We start from the raw sequence: 18,992 nt of genomic DNA on the forward strand, positions 1-18,992 counted from the left end.
ATATTAAATACTTAAATATTTGGGCATGTTTAGCCTGGAGAAGAGGAGGTTAAGGGGTGATATGATAGCCATGTTCAAATATATAAAAGGATGTCACATAGAGGAGGGAGAAAGGTTGTTTTCTGCTGCTCCAGAGAAGCGGACACGGAGCAATGGATCCAAACTACAAGAAAGAAGATTCCACCTAAACATTAGGAAGAACTTCCTGACAGTAAGAGCTGTTTGACAGTGGAATTTGCTGCCAAGGAGTGTGGTGGAGTCTCCTCCTTTGGAGGTCTTTAAGCAGAGGCTTGACAAGCATATGTCAGGAGTGCTCTGATGGTGTTTCCTGCTTGGCAGGGGGTTGGACTCGATGGCCCTTGTGGTCTCTTCCAACTCTATGATTCTATGATTCTATGATCTGTGTCATGTGTCTTTATTTCCACTGGAGGGAGGCAGGAACTCGCCACGCAACTGCTTTCGCCGCCTCATGGCCAAAGGTGTAGTGTGTCTCTGCGTGCAGTTTAAAAGCGTCGTGGGCATCAGGATAAGACCCCAAAGGGATTACCTGGCTGGGGGATGCGCTAAGAGGCAAGGGGGCTGCAGGGGGGCACTAGAGGTGTCAATGACTACCAGATTTTGAAAAGCCAGTATCACTGGATAAAGCTCATCAGTTTTGCTGAATTACACCAGGTAAGTAGTTTTAACTGGATTATGAATAAATGTGAAATTAATTGTGTCTTTTTTTGAATTTTATTGCATTATTATCTTGCCAAATCACTGTTCATAATAATAATAATAATAATTTTTAAAGTAGTTTGGCACTGGGGATAAGTTTATGCAACCAAGTGAGTAGCGGCCCAAAAGTGTTTTGGAACCATTTTCTTAAATAGATGGAATGATTTGGGTATTTGGTTTTCTTTTTTAAGTGGGAGAAAGCATGGTAAACAAACAGGCTAAAAATAGCGCAGCCCAAGCCAAGGCATGTTTACCCAGAAGGAAAACCCCGGTTGGTCCCAGTGGGTGCAGGATTGCAACAGAAACCATGACAAAGGGACAGGCCACTGCCAGAATGTTTATTCTGGCTGCGTGCAGAAGCCAGTGATCTGCTAGAGAAGAGAGAGGGGTTTCCTAGTGACAGGCAACTGGCGTTCCAAGGAGAGAGGAGCAAAGCGCAGCGATTTCTCAGCTCTTGGCCAACTTGCTCTGACCTCTGGAAAACTTTCCCTGGGACTTGCCAGCCCGCCTGGATTCCATCAGGACCAGAAGCAGACAGAAAAGAGCATGTTTAAAAAACAGTCAGTCTTTTAAAAGGGGGCAGGGAATGGAAGTTTGTACTATACAGTTACTATAACACCCTGAAAGCTAAAAAAAACACCACTTTTAAAAGATGTGCGTCCCCCTGTTCAACATTGTATCTTGGTGGGTATGAACCTGGGACAGAGGAACCTGACAAATTCGATTTCTCCCAATTCCTCGTTTTCCCAGTCTTAAGTTTGGCTCTCCCATGTTTCCACATCAATTTGCAAATTTCTTTATGAAAAGTCCCCACGAGCCTTTTGGTGCGAATCTCTGCTAATGTTTGTGTGCAATTTTGCTCATCTTTTTTCAAAACAATCCCCCCCCAAATATGCATATCTTTCCATGTCATTTTCACTCTTATTTGCATTGATGTGGACACTTCACCCTCCAGGTTAGACATTTTTGGACCCATTAACTTGTCTGGAGAACTCTGTTGCAAAATTCGGAGAAGCGTGTGTTTTGAAAGACGGCCGAGCTCTGCTTCTTCGTTGTTTCGGAAAAAGCAAATTAGGTAATTTGCCTTCAAATGCAAATGGAATAATCCGATTTCTCCCTCCCTCAGCAAGCTCTCCCCAACCAATCCTGCCTGGTTGAGCTCTTGCCATCCTAGCTTCTACTAGCCAGAATTAACACCAGAAACTGAGAAATCTGGGCAGATGCTCCTGGCTTAACCAGTGACAGGGGAGCTCATGGATGGCTCTAAACAGAGTTCATGTACCAGTGGCAGAACACATGCTTTGCACATGCAACCTGGTCCCAGGTCCAATTCTCCAGTTAAAAAGAACTTGGCCGGACACTGTTCTGCCCGGACACTGAGGTCCAGCGCCGAGGGCCTTCTGGAGGTTCCCTCGCTACGAGAAGCTAAGTTACAGGGAATACAGGGAACCGGGCAGAGGGCCTTCTCGGTAGTGGCACCCGCCCTGTGGAACGCCCTCCCACCAGATGTCAAAGAGAAAAATAACTACCAAACTTTTACAGATAGGTAGCCGTGTTGGTCTGCCATAGTCAAAATAAAAAAATTCCTTCCAGTAGCACCTTAAAGACCAACTAAGTTAATTCTTGGTATGAGCTTTCGTGTGCATGCACACTTCTTCAGATACACTGAAACAGAAGTTGCTAGATCCTTCTGGCATTCAGCCATTCCTCACCTTCTCACCCCTTGCCTTTTCCTGTAAGACCTATTACAGTCGTTAAGAGTCGTCAACAGGCTCATCTCAGCTATCTGCCAATCTCCCATTCCCACCACCCTTCTGAGTAATACCCCTCCCCACCTTCTCACTATATAGAAGGATCTGGCAACTTCTGTTTCAGTGTATCTGAAGAAGTGTGTATGCACACGAAAGCTCATACCAAGAACTAACTTAGTTGGTCTTTAAGGCGCTACTGGAAGGATTTTTTTTTATTTTTACTAAACTTTTGGAAGACATCTGAAGGCAGCCCTGTTTAGGGAAGCTTTTAATGTTTAATAGGTTATTGTATTTTAGTGTTCTGTTGGAAGCCGCCCAGAGTGGCTGGGGAAATCCAGCCAGATGGGTGGGGTATAAATAATAAATTATTATTATTATTATTATTATTATTATTATTATTATTATTATTATTATTATTATTGCTGGCAGGGTTTCCCACCTAAAACCTGGAGAGGCGATGCTACTAGACAGGGCAGAACGTACCAATGGTCTGCCCTGGCACGAATTAGCATCATATGCCATATTTGCACCAAAAGCAGACCCCTCTTGCACCCCACCAATTCTGATTTAGCCACACGAGGAGCTATGCATAGTGTGAAAGGTTTGCATCTAAAGCCAGAGGGTGAGAAGCTCAAAGAAGCCAGCTGGCATGAAGGTTGCATTTCAGTGCAATCTAGGTACCTGGTTGACAAGATGGCAGGCGCGTTCCCAGCTCCGCACTTCTCCATAGGCCACTGGCATCACAGGTGTAGGTACCTGGGGAAGATCAAAACACAAGTTCTGGACAGGAATCATACCACTAGGTGGTGCTGTCGTAATGTCTTACCGGTCTTACCGGTTTTCATCAGAGAGAGGGCTAAGGGTCAGGTTGAGAGATAGGGCTGGATTTGAGAAGAGAGAGGGCTAAGGGTCAGGTTGAGAGATAGGGCTGGATTTGAGAAGAGAGAGGGCTAAGGGTCAGGTTGAGAGATAGGGCTGGATTTGAGAAGAGAGAGGGCTAAGGGTCAGGTTGAGAGATAGGGCTGGATTTGAGAAGAGATGGGGCTAAGGTCAGGTTGGGAGATAGGGCTGGATTTGAGAAGAGAGAGGGCTAAGGGTCAGGTTGAGAGATAGGGCTGGATTTGAGAAGAGAGAGGGCTAAGGGTCAGGTTGAGAGATAGGGCTGGATTTGAGAAGAGAGAGGGCTAAGGGTCAGGTTGAGAGATAGGGCTAGATTTGAGAAGAGAGAGGGCTAAGGGTCAGGTTGAGAGATAGGGCTGGATTTGAGAAGAGAGAGGGCTAAGGGTCAGGTTGAGAGATAGGGCTGGATTTGAGAAGAGAGAGGGCTAAGGGTCAGGTTGGGAGATAGGGCTGGATTTGAGAAGAGAGAGGGCTAAGGGTCAGGTTGAGAGATAGGGCTGGATTTGAGAAGAGAGAGGGCTAAGGGTCAGGTTGGGAGATAGGGCTGGATTTGAGAAGAGAGAGGGCTAAGGGTCAAGGTGGGAGATAGGGCTGGATTTGAGAAGAGAGAGGGCTAAGGGTCAGGTTGAGAGATAGGGCTAGATTTGAGAAGAGAGAGGGCTAAGGGTCAGGGTGGGAGATAGGGCTGGATTTGAGAAGAGAGAGGGCTAAGGGTCAGGTTGAGAGATAGGGCTGGATTTGAGAAGAGAGAGGGCTAAGGGTCAGGTTGGGAGATAGGGCTGGATTTGAGAAGAGAGAGGGCTAAGGGTCAGGTTGAGAGATAGGGCTGGATTTGAGAAGAGAGAGGGCTAAGGGTCAGGTTGGGAGATAGGGCTGGATTTGAGAAGAGATAGGGCTAAGGGTCGAGTGCCTGATCACCTCATCTGTCTCCTGAGAAATCTCTATGAGGGCGAAGAAGCTACAGTTAGAACTGGATATGGAACAACTGATTGGTTCAAAATTGGGAAAGGAGTACGACAAGGCTGTATATTGTTCCCCTGCTTATTTAACTTATATGCAGAATTCATCATGCGAAAGGCTGGGCTGGATGAATCCCTAGCCAGAATTAAGATTGTTGGGGTCACGAAGAGTCGGACATGACTAAACAACTAAACAACAACAAAGGGCTAAGGGTCAGGTTAAGAGATAGGGCTGGATTGAAGATGAGAGATAGGGAGCAAGATGGGATTTGACTAAGGGAGAAATGGTTCTGAGTTAAGTTAAACACCCACACTGAGGAGACTATAGAGAGCAAGAGGAAAAAGCCTCTCAGCTTGGATAGGGAGACCGGGTTGAGGGTCTGGGGAAGGTATACAGAGAGGAGTGTTCTGGGAGGGCTGAGTCTGAGATGGGAGAGGCAGATCCTGTGGGAATTCAGGCTTCCTGGGTCTCATCCTAGCCAGGAGGGGGAGAGTTCTTTTAGGTACAGAAGAATCCCAAGCCAGTCACAAGGGGTGAGGAGATCCTCTGGGTCTGTTATGCCATTGGCAACCCCTCAGGAGTGGGATTGCTAAGAGAGCGGGTAACTGAGGAGAAGTGCCCCTCGCTCACGAACCAAGGTATTATTCGGTGAAGGAAGCTGTATGGTGTTTAAAGCGTTTAACTGTCATAACTCAGTAACAGAAACTGAAGTACAAAGACTGATTTTGAGTAAACTGTGTACAACTTGTACACAGCCCGCAAGCAGAGCACGATGGCTATTTGTCCGCAATAAGTTATCCAATATCTGCAGATACAGTGCCCCTGTACATGGAGGCTCCTCTAGCTGTTGTGGCTCATAGTCATTGGCAAACAGAGGGTGGGGATTTAATAGCATGTTAAGTAAAGGTAAAAGTAAAGGTACCCCTGCCAGTACGGGCCAGTCGTGTCCGACTCTAGGGTTGCGCGCTCATCTCGCTCAAGAGGCCGTGAGCCGGCGCCGTCCGAAGATACTTCCGGGTCACATGGCCAGCGTGACGAAGCTGCAGCTGGCAAGCCAGCACCAGCGCAGCACACGGAAACGCCGTTTACCTTCCCGCTATAGAGCGGTACCTATTTATCTACTTGCACTTAAGAGCGCTTTCGAACTGCTAGGTGGGCAGGAGCTGGGACCGAACGACGGGAGCTCACCCCGCCGCGGGGATTCGAACCGCTAACCATACGATCGGCAAGTCCTAGGCACTGAGGTTTTACCCACAGCGCCACTCGAGTCCCATAAGTTAAGTAGATATGTTCTATTCTGAGAGGAGCTCTAGGAGGGGGAATCCAGCAGCATTTTGGTGCAGTAGTTCACTTTGAGCTGGCTTCTGTGGGCATGTACTGGTCAGCGCCAGTGTCGTCACCGACACTCAAATCCCCAGTGCAGTTTTCCAATTGTTTTCACAATGGTTCCGGTTCCACTGAACAGCAAGCTAATCTCACATTCGATTTGCTTATAAGTATGTGTCTGCCCGGTGGGATTCAGGCCCTGGCTAAGAAACCACTGTAACCACCACTGAGAATTCTCCTCCTGTCTTCGGTCTTCGTGTGAGGAGAGGAAGGACATGCATTGCATTCTTAGGAAATCACCTTCCTTCCCCTTCAGGGCCATTCCAGCCTCCCCTTCTGACAGCAGCGCTGCAAAAGTATTGATTTTGTCTCCGTGCCTCTGCCTAGCAATATCCTGTGGCAGGCCTGTTGCCTGGGGCTGCTCCCTCGCACTCCTAAAACATCTCTTGTTGTCACGGAAGATAAGCCTACCGATGGCCACTAGTGGGGATGGCTGCACGCAAAGACTTCTTTTTCAAACAGAGGTTCACCCCAGTTTCCAGCCTATCTCTATTCCTCCCCTCCCTCAGCAGTCTTCTTCATCACTGGCTATAGATTTCGACCACATTTGGAATATTTTGTAGCGTTCTGGTTGCCTCGCCTCACAAAGGAGATTACAGTGGTGCCCCGCAAGACGAATGCCTCGCAAGATGGAAAACTCGCTAGACGAAAGAGTTTTCCATTTTGGAGGTGCTTCGCAAAACGAATTTCCTATGGGCTTGCTTCGCAAGACGACAATGTCTTGCGAGTTCCTGCTGGTTTTTTTCCCTCCCCCCCCTTTCTAAGCCGCTAAGCTGCTTATCAGCAGATCCGATCAGCAGATAAGCCGCTAAAAGCCTCTAAAAGCCTCTAATAGCGCTAATCCGCTAATCCTTCAATGGGCTTGCTTCGCAAGACGAAAAAACCGCTAGACGAAGAGAATCACAGAACGGATTCTTTTCGTCTTGCGAGGCACCACTGTATAGGGTTGGGAAAAGGTTCGGAAGGGAGCAACCAAAACAATCAAGGGAATGGAATTTTAGAATCTTAGATTGAAATACTTTATTGTCCTAGTGGCCTTTTGGGGCAACTCTTGAGCACAAGCTCCTGGGCCAACTACATTTCTTGACCCGGCCCATCTTACTAGTTCTTTGTGGTCTTCTGTGAATGCTGCTTATCCCTTGTCCCGTCGCTGCTGCCCACCCAGCATGCAAACCGGAGACCCCCGCAGGGCAGCCGCTCTCACCTGTGACATTGGGGACCATCTCGTAGTATGGATGCTGGCAGGAATACTGGATCGCTGACTGGTACGTGGTCAGGTTGTGTTGGGTGGAGAAGGTGACGAAGCCGTGGTCCAGCTCTCGTGGCGCCTTGCAGTCTGCAACTGGAAAGCCGAGCAGAGGGGAGGGTTTGGAAAAAAAGCCTCTGAGAATTAATTTGGAGTCTTGTAGCTCTAAAGCGATTCTCTGTCCCCTTCAAAAAAGTCCAGCATCCATCTTTGTAATGCCAGCTGGTCAAGGAGGGAAATTGCATCTACTAGCCAGACTGCAGACGGGCGCTGGTTATAGAGAGCAGACAATTTGCTTGCTACAATAGCAGAGCTCTACTGGCTGTGCCCATCTGTTTCCACTGGCGGAGGAAGGGGGGTGCGGCCCGTTCTGGGTGTCACCACACATGTGGGTGGCGCCCCCCGGATGCTTGCCACACTGGCGTGCTCTGGTCCATGGGGTCTCAAAAAATAATAATAATAATAATAATAATAATAATAATAATAATAATAATAATAATTTATTTATACCCCGCCCATATTAAAATACTATGATACATCAAACATTAAAAGCTTCCCTAAACAGGGCTGCCTTCAGATGTCTTCTAAAAGTCTGGTAGTTGTTGTTCTCTTTGACATCTGGTGGGAGGGCGTTCCACAGGGAGGGTGCCACTACCGAGAAGGCCCTCTGCCTGGTTCCCTGTAACTTGGCTTCTCGCAGTGAGGGAACCGCCAGAAAGCCCTCGGTGCTGGACCTCAGTGTCCGGGTAGAATGATGGGGGTGGAGATGCTCCTTCAGGTATACTGGGCCAAGGCTGTTTAGGGCTTTAAAGGTCAGCATCAACACTTTGAATTGTGCTCAGAAATGTACTGGGAGCCAATGTAGGTCTTTCAAGACCGGTGTTATATGGTCTCGGTGGCCGCTCCCAGTCACCAGTCTGGCTGCTGCATTCTGGATTAGTTGTAGTTTCCGGGTCACCTTCAAAGGTAGCCCCACGTAGAGCGCATTGCAGTAGTCCAAGCGAGAGATAACCAGAGCATGCACCACTCTGGCGAGGCAGTCTGCGGGCAGGTAGGGTCTCAGCCTACGTACCAGGTGGAGCTGGGAGACAGCTGCCCTGGACACGGATTTAACCTGTGCCTCCATGGACAGCTGTGAGTCCGAAATGACTCCCAGGCTGCACACCTGGTCCTTCAGGGGCACAGTTACCCCATTCAGGACCAGGGAATCCTCCACACCTGCCCGCCTCCTGTCCCCCAGAAACAGTACTTCTGTCTTGTCAGGATTCAATCTCAATCAAAGAGATGGACACGACTAAACGACTAAACAACAACAACAAAGACTAGCCCAGAGGTACAGCTCTGAATGCTGCTTGCTGGGAAGCATGAATGGGAAAAGGCGACTGTGCTGAAGCCCTGCTTGTAGGCTTCTCAGAGGCACCTTATTGACATGGGCCTGATCCAGTCCCAGGGCTCTCCTTCCTATGATCTGATGCTTAAGGGTGGGAGCTGTGACATAAGAAAACCCACCCCAGGATTGCAATGCAGTCCTCAGGCTTGCACTGGGACTGGGGGGGGCAGGGGCATACGAAGTGGGGAGCTGAGGGGGCGGTGCCACTCTGGTGTGTGTGTGTGTGTGTGTGACAAGATGGCCCCTGCCTCCCCCCAGCTGTAGAGCAGCCGAGGGCACGCGCAGTCCTTATAGGCGCCGCTCGCACGGCCTCCGTACTGGCTGCCGATCTTGTGCGCCATCCATACGGGCGTCCGTACAGGCTGCCTCTCGCACTGCGACCGTATGGGCTGCTGCGAGTGCGCAGTCCATATGGGATGCCACACATGTGGAGTCTGTATGGGATGCTGCTAGCGTCACAGCCTGCGTATTTCCTGTTCACAGGATGTTTATGTTTGCTATTGCTTTCGGTTCTCTCTCTGTCGAAGACACTGAAGCAGACAGTCATGTCTTTCTTTGTTCTGATCAACGCTGAATAAAAGCTTGTAAATAATGCTCTCCTGGGTGCGACTTTTGCTGTGCATTATCTGCTGATAAGAGTGTGCACGAGCCCTGGAATGTGGCACGGTATTTCCAGGAAACTCGTGTCGCTAATAGCTCATACTGCGTGACTACGGGAGATCGATGGATCGTCCGGCAGACGGCTTGAGGGCCATGATGGACTTTATCTCCCTGGCAGTATCCCAACACGCACTCCATACGGTATGCCACACATGCGCACATCGTACGGGCTGTCCTGCCCCGTGTGCTGGAGAGGGTTCCTCCACCACTGCGGGGAGGGCACCAGTTATAAGATTGGATGTTCCTTGCAGCTTACTGGATAGCAGAAAAACGATGGGCTGACTTTTTGCAGTCTGGAATGATTGCACTTTGCACAGATGATTGCACTTTGCATACTGCATTCTTGAGTGATAGTTTTATGACTGCTTCTGCGCCTTCGTGTAGAGCAAAGTCTGTTTGCGTAGAAGAAAGTCTGAACCTCCCCAGGCCCCGCTCCCCAGAGAGGCCGGTGCTGTGCTTTGAAAGAATTAAGCAAACTAGGGTTGCGCAATTTGTTCTTATTTAACACCGAAAGGTTTAATTCAATTGGTTTAACTTGCATCCTTGATTCCAGTTACGCAAGAGTATCTGCTCTCTCTGTTTGAGTGTCGCTGTGCTTTTTCTTTTTTGCAGAAGTAAATAATTTGTTCTATATTGGTTGCGCAACATTTCCCCACCTTGTTTGCAGGATCCAGAATCATTGTCTGGGAACACAGCTGGCCTTGAAAGAGGGCTGACCCCCCTATCAACTGTATGGGAAAACCCAACAGGAAGACCAATTGTATATCGAGGAGGCAGTGATTCAACCATGGTTATGAGGGGTGGCTAACACCCCAGAGGACAGGATCACACTTCAAAACGACCTTGGCAGATTAGAGAACTGGGCAAAAACAAACAAGATGAATTTTAACAGGGAGAAATGTAAAGTATTACACTTGGGCAAAAAAAATGAGAGGCACAAATACAAGATGGGGGACACCTGGCTTGAGAGCAGTACGTGTGAAAAGGATCTAGGAGTCTTGGTTGACCACAAACTTGACATGAGCCAACAGTGTGACGCGGCAGCTAAAAAAGCCAATGCAATTCTGGGCTGCATCAATAGGAGTATAGCATCTAGATCAAGGGAAGTAATAGTGCCACTGTATTCTGCTCTGGTCAGACCTCACCTGGAGTACTGTGTCCAGTTCTGGGCACCACAATTCAAGAAGGACACTGACAAACTGGAACGTGTCCAGAGGAGGGCAACCAAAATGGTCAAAGGCCTGGAAACGATGCCTTATGAGGAACGGCTAAGGGAGCTGGGCATGTTTAGCCTGGAGAAGAGGAGGTTAAGGGGTGATATGATAGCCATGTTCAAATATATAAAAGGATGTCACATAGAGGAGGGAGAAAGGCTGTTTTCTGCTGCTCCAGAGAAGCGGACACGGAGCAATGGAGCCAAACTACAAGAAAGAAGATTCCACCTAAACATTAGGAAGAACTTCCTGACAGTAAGAGCTGTTCGACAGTGGAATTTGCTGCCAAGGAGTGTGGTGGAGTCTCCTACTTTGGAGGTCTTTAAGCAGAGGCTTGACAACCATATGTCAGGAGTGCTCTGATGGTGTTTCCTGCTTGGCAGGGGGTTGGACTCGATGGCCCTTGTGGTCTCTTCCAACTCTATGATTCTATGATTCTATGATTATTTATACCCTGCCCATCTAGCTGGCTTTCTCCAGCCACTCTGGGCGGCTTCCAATGGAATATTAAAATACAATAGTCTATTAAACATTAAAAGCTTCCCTAAACAGGGCTGCCTTAAGATGTCTTCTAAAAATCTGGTAGTTGTTTTTCTCTTTGACATCTGGTGGGAGGGCGTTCCACAGGGCGGGTGCCACTACTGAGAAGGCCCTCTGCCTGGTTCCCTGTAACTTGGCTTCTCACAGGGAGGGAACCGCCAGAAGGCCCTCGGCACTGGATCTCAGTGTCCGGGCAGAACAATGGAGGTGGAGACGTTCCTTCAGGTATACTGGGCCGAGGCCATTTAGGGCTTTATAGGTCATCACCAACACTTTGAATTGTGCTTGGAAACGTACTGGGAGCCAGTGTAGGTCTTTCAAGACCAGTGTTATATGGTCTTGGCGGCTGCTCCCAGTCACCAGTCTAGTTGCTGCATTCTGGATTAGTTGTAGTTTCTGGGTCACCTTCAAAGGTAGCCCCACATAGGTACCTTCAATGGTAGCCCCTCGCATTGCAGTAGTCCAAGCGAGAGATAGCTAGAGCATGCACCACTCTGGCAAGACAGTCTGCGGGCAGGTAGGGTCTCAGCCTGCGTACCAGGTGGAGCTGATAGACAGCTGCCCTGGACACAGAATAGACCTGCGCCTCCATGGACAGCTGTGAGTCCAGAATGACTCCCAGGCTGCGCACCTGGTCCTTCAGGGGCACAGTTGCCCTATTCAGGACCAGGGAGTCCTCCACACCTGCCCACCTCCTGTCCCCCCATAAACAGTACTTCTGTCTTTTCAGGATTCAATCTCAATCTGTTAGCCGCCATCCATCCTCCAACCGCCTCCAGACACTCACACAGGACCTTCACCGCCTTCACTGGTTCTGATTTGAAAGAGAGGTAGAGCTGGGTGTCATCATAAATCACTGTCCCCCTCTCCTGGCTGAGTCTCCAGTCCACTTGCCTCAGCACCAGAGCCCTGCCAGTCCCTGACATTGGGTCCCTCTGGGGTCGTGGTGCCAAAGGCTGGGCCATACCTGGTGTTATGTACGGAAGTTCTCACCCTGGGCCAGCAGGGGGATACTGTAGAAAGCTTTCACTCAGGTCCACATATGCAAATAAGGGACTGAAAGTGACGTTCAGTGATTGTAAAAAAAAATCCTTCCAGTAGCACCTTAAAGACCAACTAAGTTAGTTCTTGGTATGAGCTTTCGTGTGCATGCACACTTCTTCAGATATCTGGTTCAGCTATTCAGGTATCTGAAGAAGTGTGCATGCACACGGAAGCTCATACCAAGAACTAACTTAGTTGGTCTTTAAGGTGCTACTGGAAGGAATTTTTTTTATTTTGACTATGGCAGACCAACACGGCTACCTATCTACTACTGGTTCAGTGATTGGATAGAAAGTGGTTACTGTTGCGTTCTAGTGGAGCTCTATCTAAGCAGGCTGGCTGAACCCTTCAGTTCAGTTCTGTTCTGGCCTGTGAATAAACAAGAGCTGTATCGTCTGATATGCTCACCCACAACTTAACACCTGGCACTAGCCCCAGGTGGCAGAGCAGCTGGAAGGAAAGAAGGCCTGGCCCCCCTGCCATTTGAATTCAGCATTTGCTGTCCCAAAAGCATCCAATTTCCTCTCAGTGGTGTCCTACCCTCCAGAATTCAGGTCAATGAGGAAGAGAGAACTCTATGCAGCAAAAAGGTTTCCCTGAAGCTGAAAACTTTGAAAAGGAGGATTTTAATCACCTGGGAAGGAGGGGTGTGTGTGGAGAAGGAAGGTGCAAGGAACTCAGTAAACTTGTGAAACAGGAAATTTGCAAGGGAAGAGGTGAGATGGAAAGAACTATGTTAATTAATGGGAAATGAACGCCCACGGTAAGAAGCTTGGCCTATTTTTAGTTGGTTGGAGTTGCATATTTAAATCAGGCATTGGAGGAGACATTGCAAGGGGGAATTTCTTCATAAGGGATGGAGAGAACAGGTGAGCTGATCCACTGATGGACCCATTTCTGGCTGAGCGGCTAATGCCTGCTAGCTGATGGGGGGAGGAATGCTAGACCATATGCACATAGGAAGCTGTGTCATAATATTGGCCCACCTAGGGCAGTATCAGGGACGCGGGTGGCGCTGTGGGTTAAACCACAGAGCCTAGGACTTGCCGATCAGAAGGTTGGCGGTTCGAATCCCCGCGACGGGGTGAGCTCCCGTTGCTCGGTCCCTGCTCCTGCCAACCTAGCAGTTTGAAAGCACGTCAAAGTGCAAGTAGATAAATAGGTACCACTCCAGCAGGAAGGTAAAGCGTTTCCGTGCACTGCTCTGGTTTGCCAGAAGCGGCTTAGTCCTGCTGGCCACATGACCTGGAAGCTGTACGCCGGCTCCCTCGGCCAGTAAAGCGAGATGAGCGCCGCAACCCCAGAGTTGTCCACGACTGGACCTAATGGTCAGGGTTCCCTTTACCTTTACCTAGGGCAGTATCATCTATTCTGGCTTGCAGCAGCTCTCCAGAGTTTCAGACTGGGCTCCTTTCTAGCCCGACCAGAAATGCAACGTTCAGGGCCCTTCTGCATGCAAAGTGGATACTCTCCCACTGAACTATGCCCTTGGTCCACAGCGGGGTGGACTAGATGGTCCTTGGGGGTCCCCTCCAACTCTGCAGTTCAGTTTTTCATTGGCTCACACAGAATTCTCGTTTCAGGGTGTGTTTAAAGCCCTTTGTGGCTTAGGGCCCTCATACTTACGGGACCACCTCTCCTGGTCTGCCCCGCAGAGGACCTTAAGGTCCATGAATAACCATAGTTTAGAGGTCCCGGGCCCTAAGGAAGTCACACTATTCTCCACCAGGGCCAGGGCCTTTTCAGTGATGGCTCCGACCTGGTAGAATGCTCTGTCCCATGAGATCAGAGCCCTGCAGGATTGAACCTCCTTCCGTCGGACCTGTAAGACAGAGCTATCCCGCCTGGCCTTTAATTTGAATTCAGCCTCATCTTTTATTTCCATTCCCTTCTCTTCCCTCCCCCTCCCCTTTTATGAAGATTACCCACTCTGAGACCCCACAGCTAATTCTCCCCTGGTCTCCTCGCTGGCCCAAGTAGGACCAATTCAGCCAGCTAACCCTGGGGATTATCTAATTGATTTGTGATTTTTTGAATTTTATTGTTTTTCATGTTTTTATACTGTATTTTACGCTGCTTTCATAATTAAGTGTTTTAAATTTGTTGTTAGCTGCCCTGAGCCTGATTTTTGAACCGGGAAGGGTGGGGTATAAATAATTTATTATTATTATTATTATTATTATTATTATTATTATTATTATTATTAGTATTAGTATTATCATTATTGTTGTTGTTGTTGTTGTTATTGTTATTGTTATTATCTGCAGGCAACTATTGGTGACTGTATAGCATAGTTGAAAAATGGAAGGGGAATGGACTCATTAAAATAAAATACAGAATTTATTCCAGCACCTATTTCCTCAGCTTATATGGATCTTTCTCATGCTTCTGAGAGGCTTCGAGTAAGCGCATTTGAGCTAGCGAGGAAGGAATTTGCTCTTTTTCCCCCCGTTAGCCAACTGTCTAATCTTGCCTTTCCCACCAACAAACGCATTTTGGGAAGAACAAATAATGATTGGTGAACGGTAGAAACGATACCAAAGATTGAGGAAGGCCAGGCCAGGTTACAGATCACGTGGATTTCTCAAAGCAGAGAATGTCCATTGCACAAGAGAGATTGCCAGAGACAGGAAGAACTGTTTGCCTTTCGAAGATTTGGGTACTGGTGATTGGGAAGAAATGAGTGGGTGTAGGGAGATCTAGCTAAAATATCCCCCCCTCCCCTCCCCTCCTGAATTGCGCCATAGAGTTGATGACCTTTAGGCTGGAGAGACCTAGAGAACTTCCTGGAATGGGCTCATAAGCAACTCCCCCAAACTTCAGCAAAGAAAGATAAATTTGAACCATCCCATCATTAGGGAAGAAATTAATTCACCTAAGTGCAGAATTAGCCACATCTCCCAACACATGGGAAGAGTAGATCCATGCTGTTTGGTAGGATTTTATCTTATATACAGTGGTGCCCCACAAGACGAATGCCTCGCAAGACGGAAAACTCGCTAGACGAAAGAGTTTTCCATTTTGGAGGTGCTTCGCAAAACAAATCTCCTATGGGCTTGCTTCGCAAGACGACAATGTCTTGCGAGTTCCTGCGTTTTTCCCCCTCCCCCCTTTTTCTAAGCCGCTAAGCCGCTTATCAGCTGATCCGATAAGCCGATAAGCCGCTAAAAGCCGCTAATAGCGCTAATCCTCTAATCCGTCAATGGGCTTGCTTCGCAAGACGAAAAAACCGCTAGACGAAGAGAATCACAGAACGGATTCTTTTCGTCTTGCGAGGCACCACTGTACAACACTTACAGACACCCAGGACTCCCTCTCCATGGTACAATGTGAAATTTGGCTTTCCTATTTATAGAATCATAGAATTGTAGGGCTGGAAGGGACCCAAAGGCCATCTAGTCCAACCCCTTGCAATGCAGGAATCACAGGTAAAGAATCTTCTGACAGGTGGCCATCCATCCTCTGCTTAAAAGTCTGTAAGGAAGGAGAACTGTCCACCTCCCAAGGGAGTCCGTTCCACTTTCCAACAGCTCTTACACCAGAAAGCTATTCATAATGTTCAGTCATAATGTAAAGACTGTGGAGAGAATAATTGGGTGCACTCTTCCCACCTTGGATCAAATCTATACTTCCAGGTGTCTTAAGAAAGCTGCAGAGATAGTGCAGGATAGTGCGCACCCCGGAAATGATCTCTTTCAGTTTCTGCCTTCTGGAAGAAGGTAAGGTAAAAGGTAAAGGGACCCCTGACCATTAGGTCCAGTCATGGCCGACTCTGGGGTTGCGGCGCTCATCTCGCTTTAATGGCCAAGGGAGCCGGCGTACAACTTCTGGGTCATGTGGCCAGCATGACTAAGCCGCTTCTGGCGAACCAAAGCAGCGCACGGAAATGCCGTTTACCTTCCCGCTGGAGCAGTACCTATTTATCTACTTGCACTTTGACGTGCTTTCGAACTGCTAGGTTGGCAGGAGCAGGGACCGAGCAACGGGAGCTCACCCCGTCACGGGGATTTGAACCACCGATCTTCTGATTGGCAAGTCCTAGGCTCTGTGGTTTAACCTACAGCGCCACCCGCGTCCCACAGGGTTATAAAGACTAGGACTAGCCGCCTGAGAAACAGTTTCTATCCAAATGCGATTGGTTTTAAATACAGTGTAAGGTAGTCTTTATGGGAGTGTATTGTGTTTAAAAATGGGGTATCAGAGTTTTTTAGGGGGCTAACCAGGTTGGGATAGCTGGGATAGCAGGCTTGTTGGTTTTTGAATGTCTGATGTAGATTTTTTCAATTTCGTTGTTCTGTATGGGACAATGACAATAAAGATTATCGTATCATATCGTAATCTCCTTTCTTGCAACTTGAAGCCACTGGTTTGAGTCCTACCCTCCAGAGCAGGAGAAAACAAGCTTGCTTCCATGTGACAGCCCTTCAGATATTTGAAGATGGCTATCAAATCACCTTGTACTCTACCAGCATAATGTGACATCTCTTCTCAATATGCTGCACTGCTTTTTTCTACCTCTATTATTTTCACTGTATCCATTTCGTTTGATTTACTTCAATAATTTTTTTTTTAAAGGAAAGAAATTGAGCGTAAAACGGCAGCGGTGGGTGGCCATGGAAACAAGCAAAGGGACCAAAAATTCCCCCACGTACGTCCTGCGTGCTTATGAGACAGCTGATTCCACCCCTTTTCTTGAGCAGAGATCCTGTCATTGAGTAATCCCAGTGTCTCTGCATTCCTCGACGCAAAGGGCTGCTCCCATCACACTCAGCCAAGGGGAACAGATGGGCTGCTATGTGCCATGGTGAAGGCTGGGGGTGGGGCTGGGGAGGCAATGTTTTCCTCTCAGAGTTGTCCCCAGAGTATTCTCCCAGGGACAGATTTGCTTTGCCAACGTGGAGGCGACAGATTTTCGCAGCGGGCCAAGCAGATGGCCTGTGCTTCCTTCTCCTCCGCCACCACCTCCAGATGTCTGGTGGAAAATACGAAGGCTGAAATCACACAACTGCCTTGAGCATCATTTGGGAACCTTCCCCTGCGCTTGTTGAGGCACAAATGTGATGCTTTGCTCATTTTGAGTGGAATCTCACCTGGTGTTATGTACTGAGCTGAATCCTAGAACAATAGGATCCAGAATGCAGCAGTCTGATTGGTCCGCAGGAGCCACCCAATCCAGCTTCAGGTGGAAGTGAATCAGTGACCTGATTGGCCTGCAGGAGCAGCCCGGAAGTAGCCAATCACGCGGGGCCCATTGTGTAAATAATGTATATATAGCTAGACGTTTTGGGGAAAGTTTCATTCATTGCTACTATGAGCTGAATAAAGAGCATGAAATTCACACTCGTATTTCACCTGGTGAAGGAGAAGAGCCTTGCGGAATGAGGGTAATCCAGGGTAAAGGATGGTCTTCCAAATTTTGGTGGCATCCTCTGCGAGCCCAAAATTCACCCCTGACTCCCAGCTTCTGTTTTGCGTGTGCATCATAAAAAGGGACGTGGGTGGCGCTGTGGTCTAAACCGCTGAGCCTTTTGGGTTTGCCGATTGGAAGGTTGGCGGTTCGAATCCCTGCGACAGGGAGAGCTCCTGTTGCTCTGTCCCTGCTCCTGCCAACCTAGCAGTTCGAAAGCACACCAGTGCAAATAGATACCGTATTTTTTGCTCTATAAGACTCACTTTTTCCCTCCTAAAAAGTAAGGGGAAATGTGTGTGCGTCTTATGGAGCGAATGCAGGCTGCGCAGCTATCCCAGAAGCCAGAACAGCAAGAGGGATTGCTGCTTTCACTGCGCAGCGATCCTGCTTGCTGTTCTGGCTTCTGAGATTCAGAATATTTTTTTTCTTGTTTTCCTCCTCCAAAAACTAGGTGCGTCTTGTGGTCTGGTGCGTCTTATAGAGTGAAAAAATATGGTAAATAGGTACTGCTGCAATGGGAAGGTAAACGGCATTTCCGTGCGCGCTGGTTTCCGTCACGGTGTCCTGTTGCGCCAGAAGTGGCTTAGTCCTGCTGGCCACATGACTCGGAATGCTGTCTGTGGGCAAATGCCCCCTCCCTCGGCCTGAAAGCGAGATGAGCACCACAACCCCATAGTTGTCTTTGACTAGATTTAAATGTCCAGGAGTCCTTTACCTTTTACCTTTACCTTTACTACATCATAATTGTGACACTTTGCAGTGCCCCACTTAGCTCGGTGCCCAGTGTGGGGAAACTGGTCACCTAAATCTGCCTCTGGGTCAATTTGCCCATCTTAGCCCCACATCCTCTTCCCAGTGTGGCCAACCACATAGAACTATGGAACTCCCTGCCACAGGAGACAGCGGTGGCCTCTGACTAGGATAGCTTTCAAAGAGGATTAGACAACTTCACAGAGGAGAGGGCAATCAATGGTTTCCAACCCCAAAGGCTGTGTTCTGCCTTCACAGTTGGAGGCAGCAATAATATTAACCTAACTAGCCTATAGTATCCGAGATCCCCCTGGAACCTTAAAAAAAAAATCAGTGTTGCACTGGCCAGTTTGCAGTGCTCCAGTACAGAGGCTGATCTCAGGGACAAGTTACATAGTTAGTTTTTGCTAGTGGATGAGCAATTTCACTTTTGATTTCTTCAAGCATTCTCAGCTGAGTTTGGGGCAAAACTAAGGGATTTCTGCCCTGACACTGCTTCCAACTGCAGTATTCCAGCTATGTCCATACACCGACCCTACTCAATTCCTCAGACTCCCTTCCTATGAAAGTTAGTTCAGGCACAGGATTTTGCCGTATGCAAAGACATGCAAAAAATCCTTTCAGCTTCTCTGCAATCTCCTTATTCTCCTTCAGCACACTTTAGATTCCCTTGCCATCCAACTGCCTCACCAGCTGGTCTCTTGTTACTGATGCATTTATCAGTCGCTGGATCTTTCCACAAGGGCTGACATTGATGCCAAAATCCAGCATCACCTGAGCTCTGCAAGCAGTGGTGTCGCAACAGGGGGGCAGGCAGGGCGCCCCGGGTTCCATGTTTGCAGGAGTGACAAGAAGTCAACCTGTGGAGGCTCATGGCGGCACGAGCAGCCATCGCGCCGCCGCAGCCGCATTTGGAGGATCCTCCGTTTGCAGCTACAGCTGCAAGCAGAGGATCCCGGCACTGTCCGTATGGTGCTGGAGTGACACGGGCAGCAAACCGCTATACAGCGCATGTGCGGCATCA

At 48.5% G+C, this 18,992-nt stretch overlaps 1 protein-coding gene across 3 annotated transcripts in view; it reads right to left on the reverse strand.

The window, feature by feature from the left end:
- MASP1 (MBL associated serine protease 1) overlaps nucleotides 1–18,992 on the reverse strand; it is a 123,342-nt gene that overhangs the window by 38,224 nt on the left and 66,126 nt on the right. For 2 of the 3 annotated variants that reach the window (XM_083504139.1, XM_083504136.1), the window contains exons 9-10: nucleotides 6,919–7,056; nucleotides 3,150–3,224 (exon numbers count right to left, since the gene is read on the reverse strand). In XM_083504139.1, the coding sequence (XP_083360265.1) occupies nucleotides 3,150–3,224; nucleotides 6,919–7,056 (213 nt within the window). Of the gene's footprint in view, nucleotides 1–909; nucleotides 1,226–3,149; nucleotides 3,225–6,918; nucleotides 7,057–18,992 lie in introns of those variants that run through there. The other variant, XM_083504137.1, reaches the window with a different exon arrangement.

The sequence above is a fragment of the Podarcis liolepis genome (genome assembly GCF_965112155.1).
Source record: "Podarcis liolepis genome assembly, chromosome: 5".
NCBI classification, from domain to species: domain Eukaryota; kingdom Metazoa; phylum Chordata; class Lepidosauria; order Squamata; family Lacertidae; genus Podarcis; species Podarcis liolepis.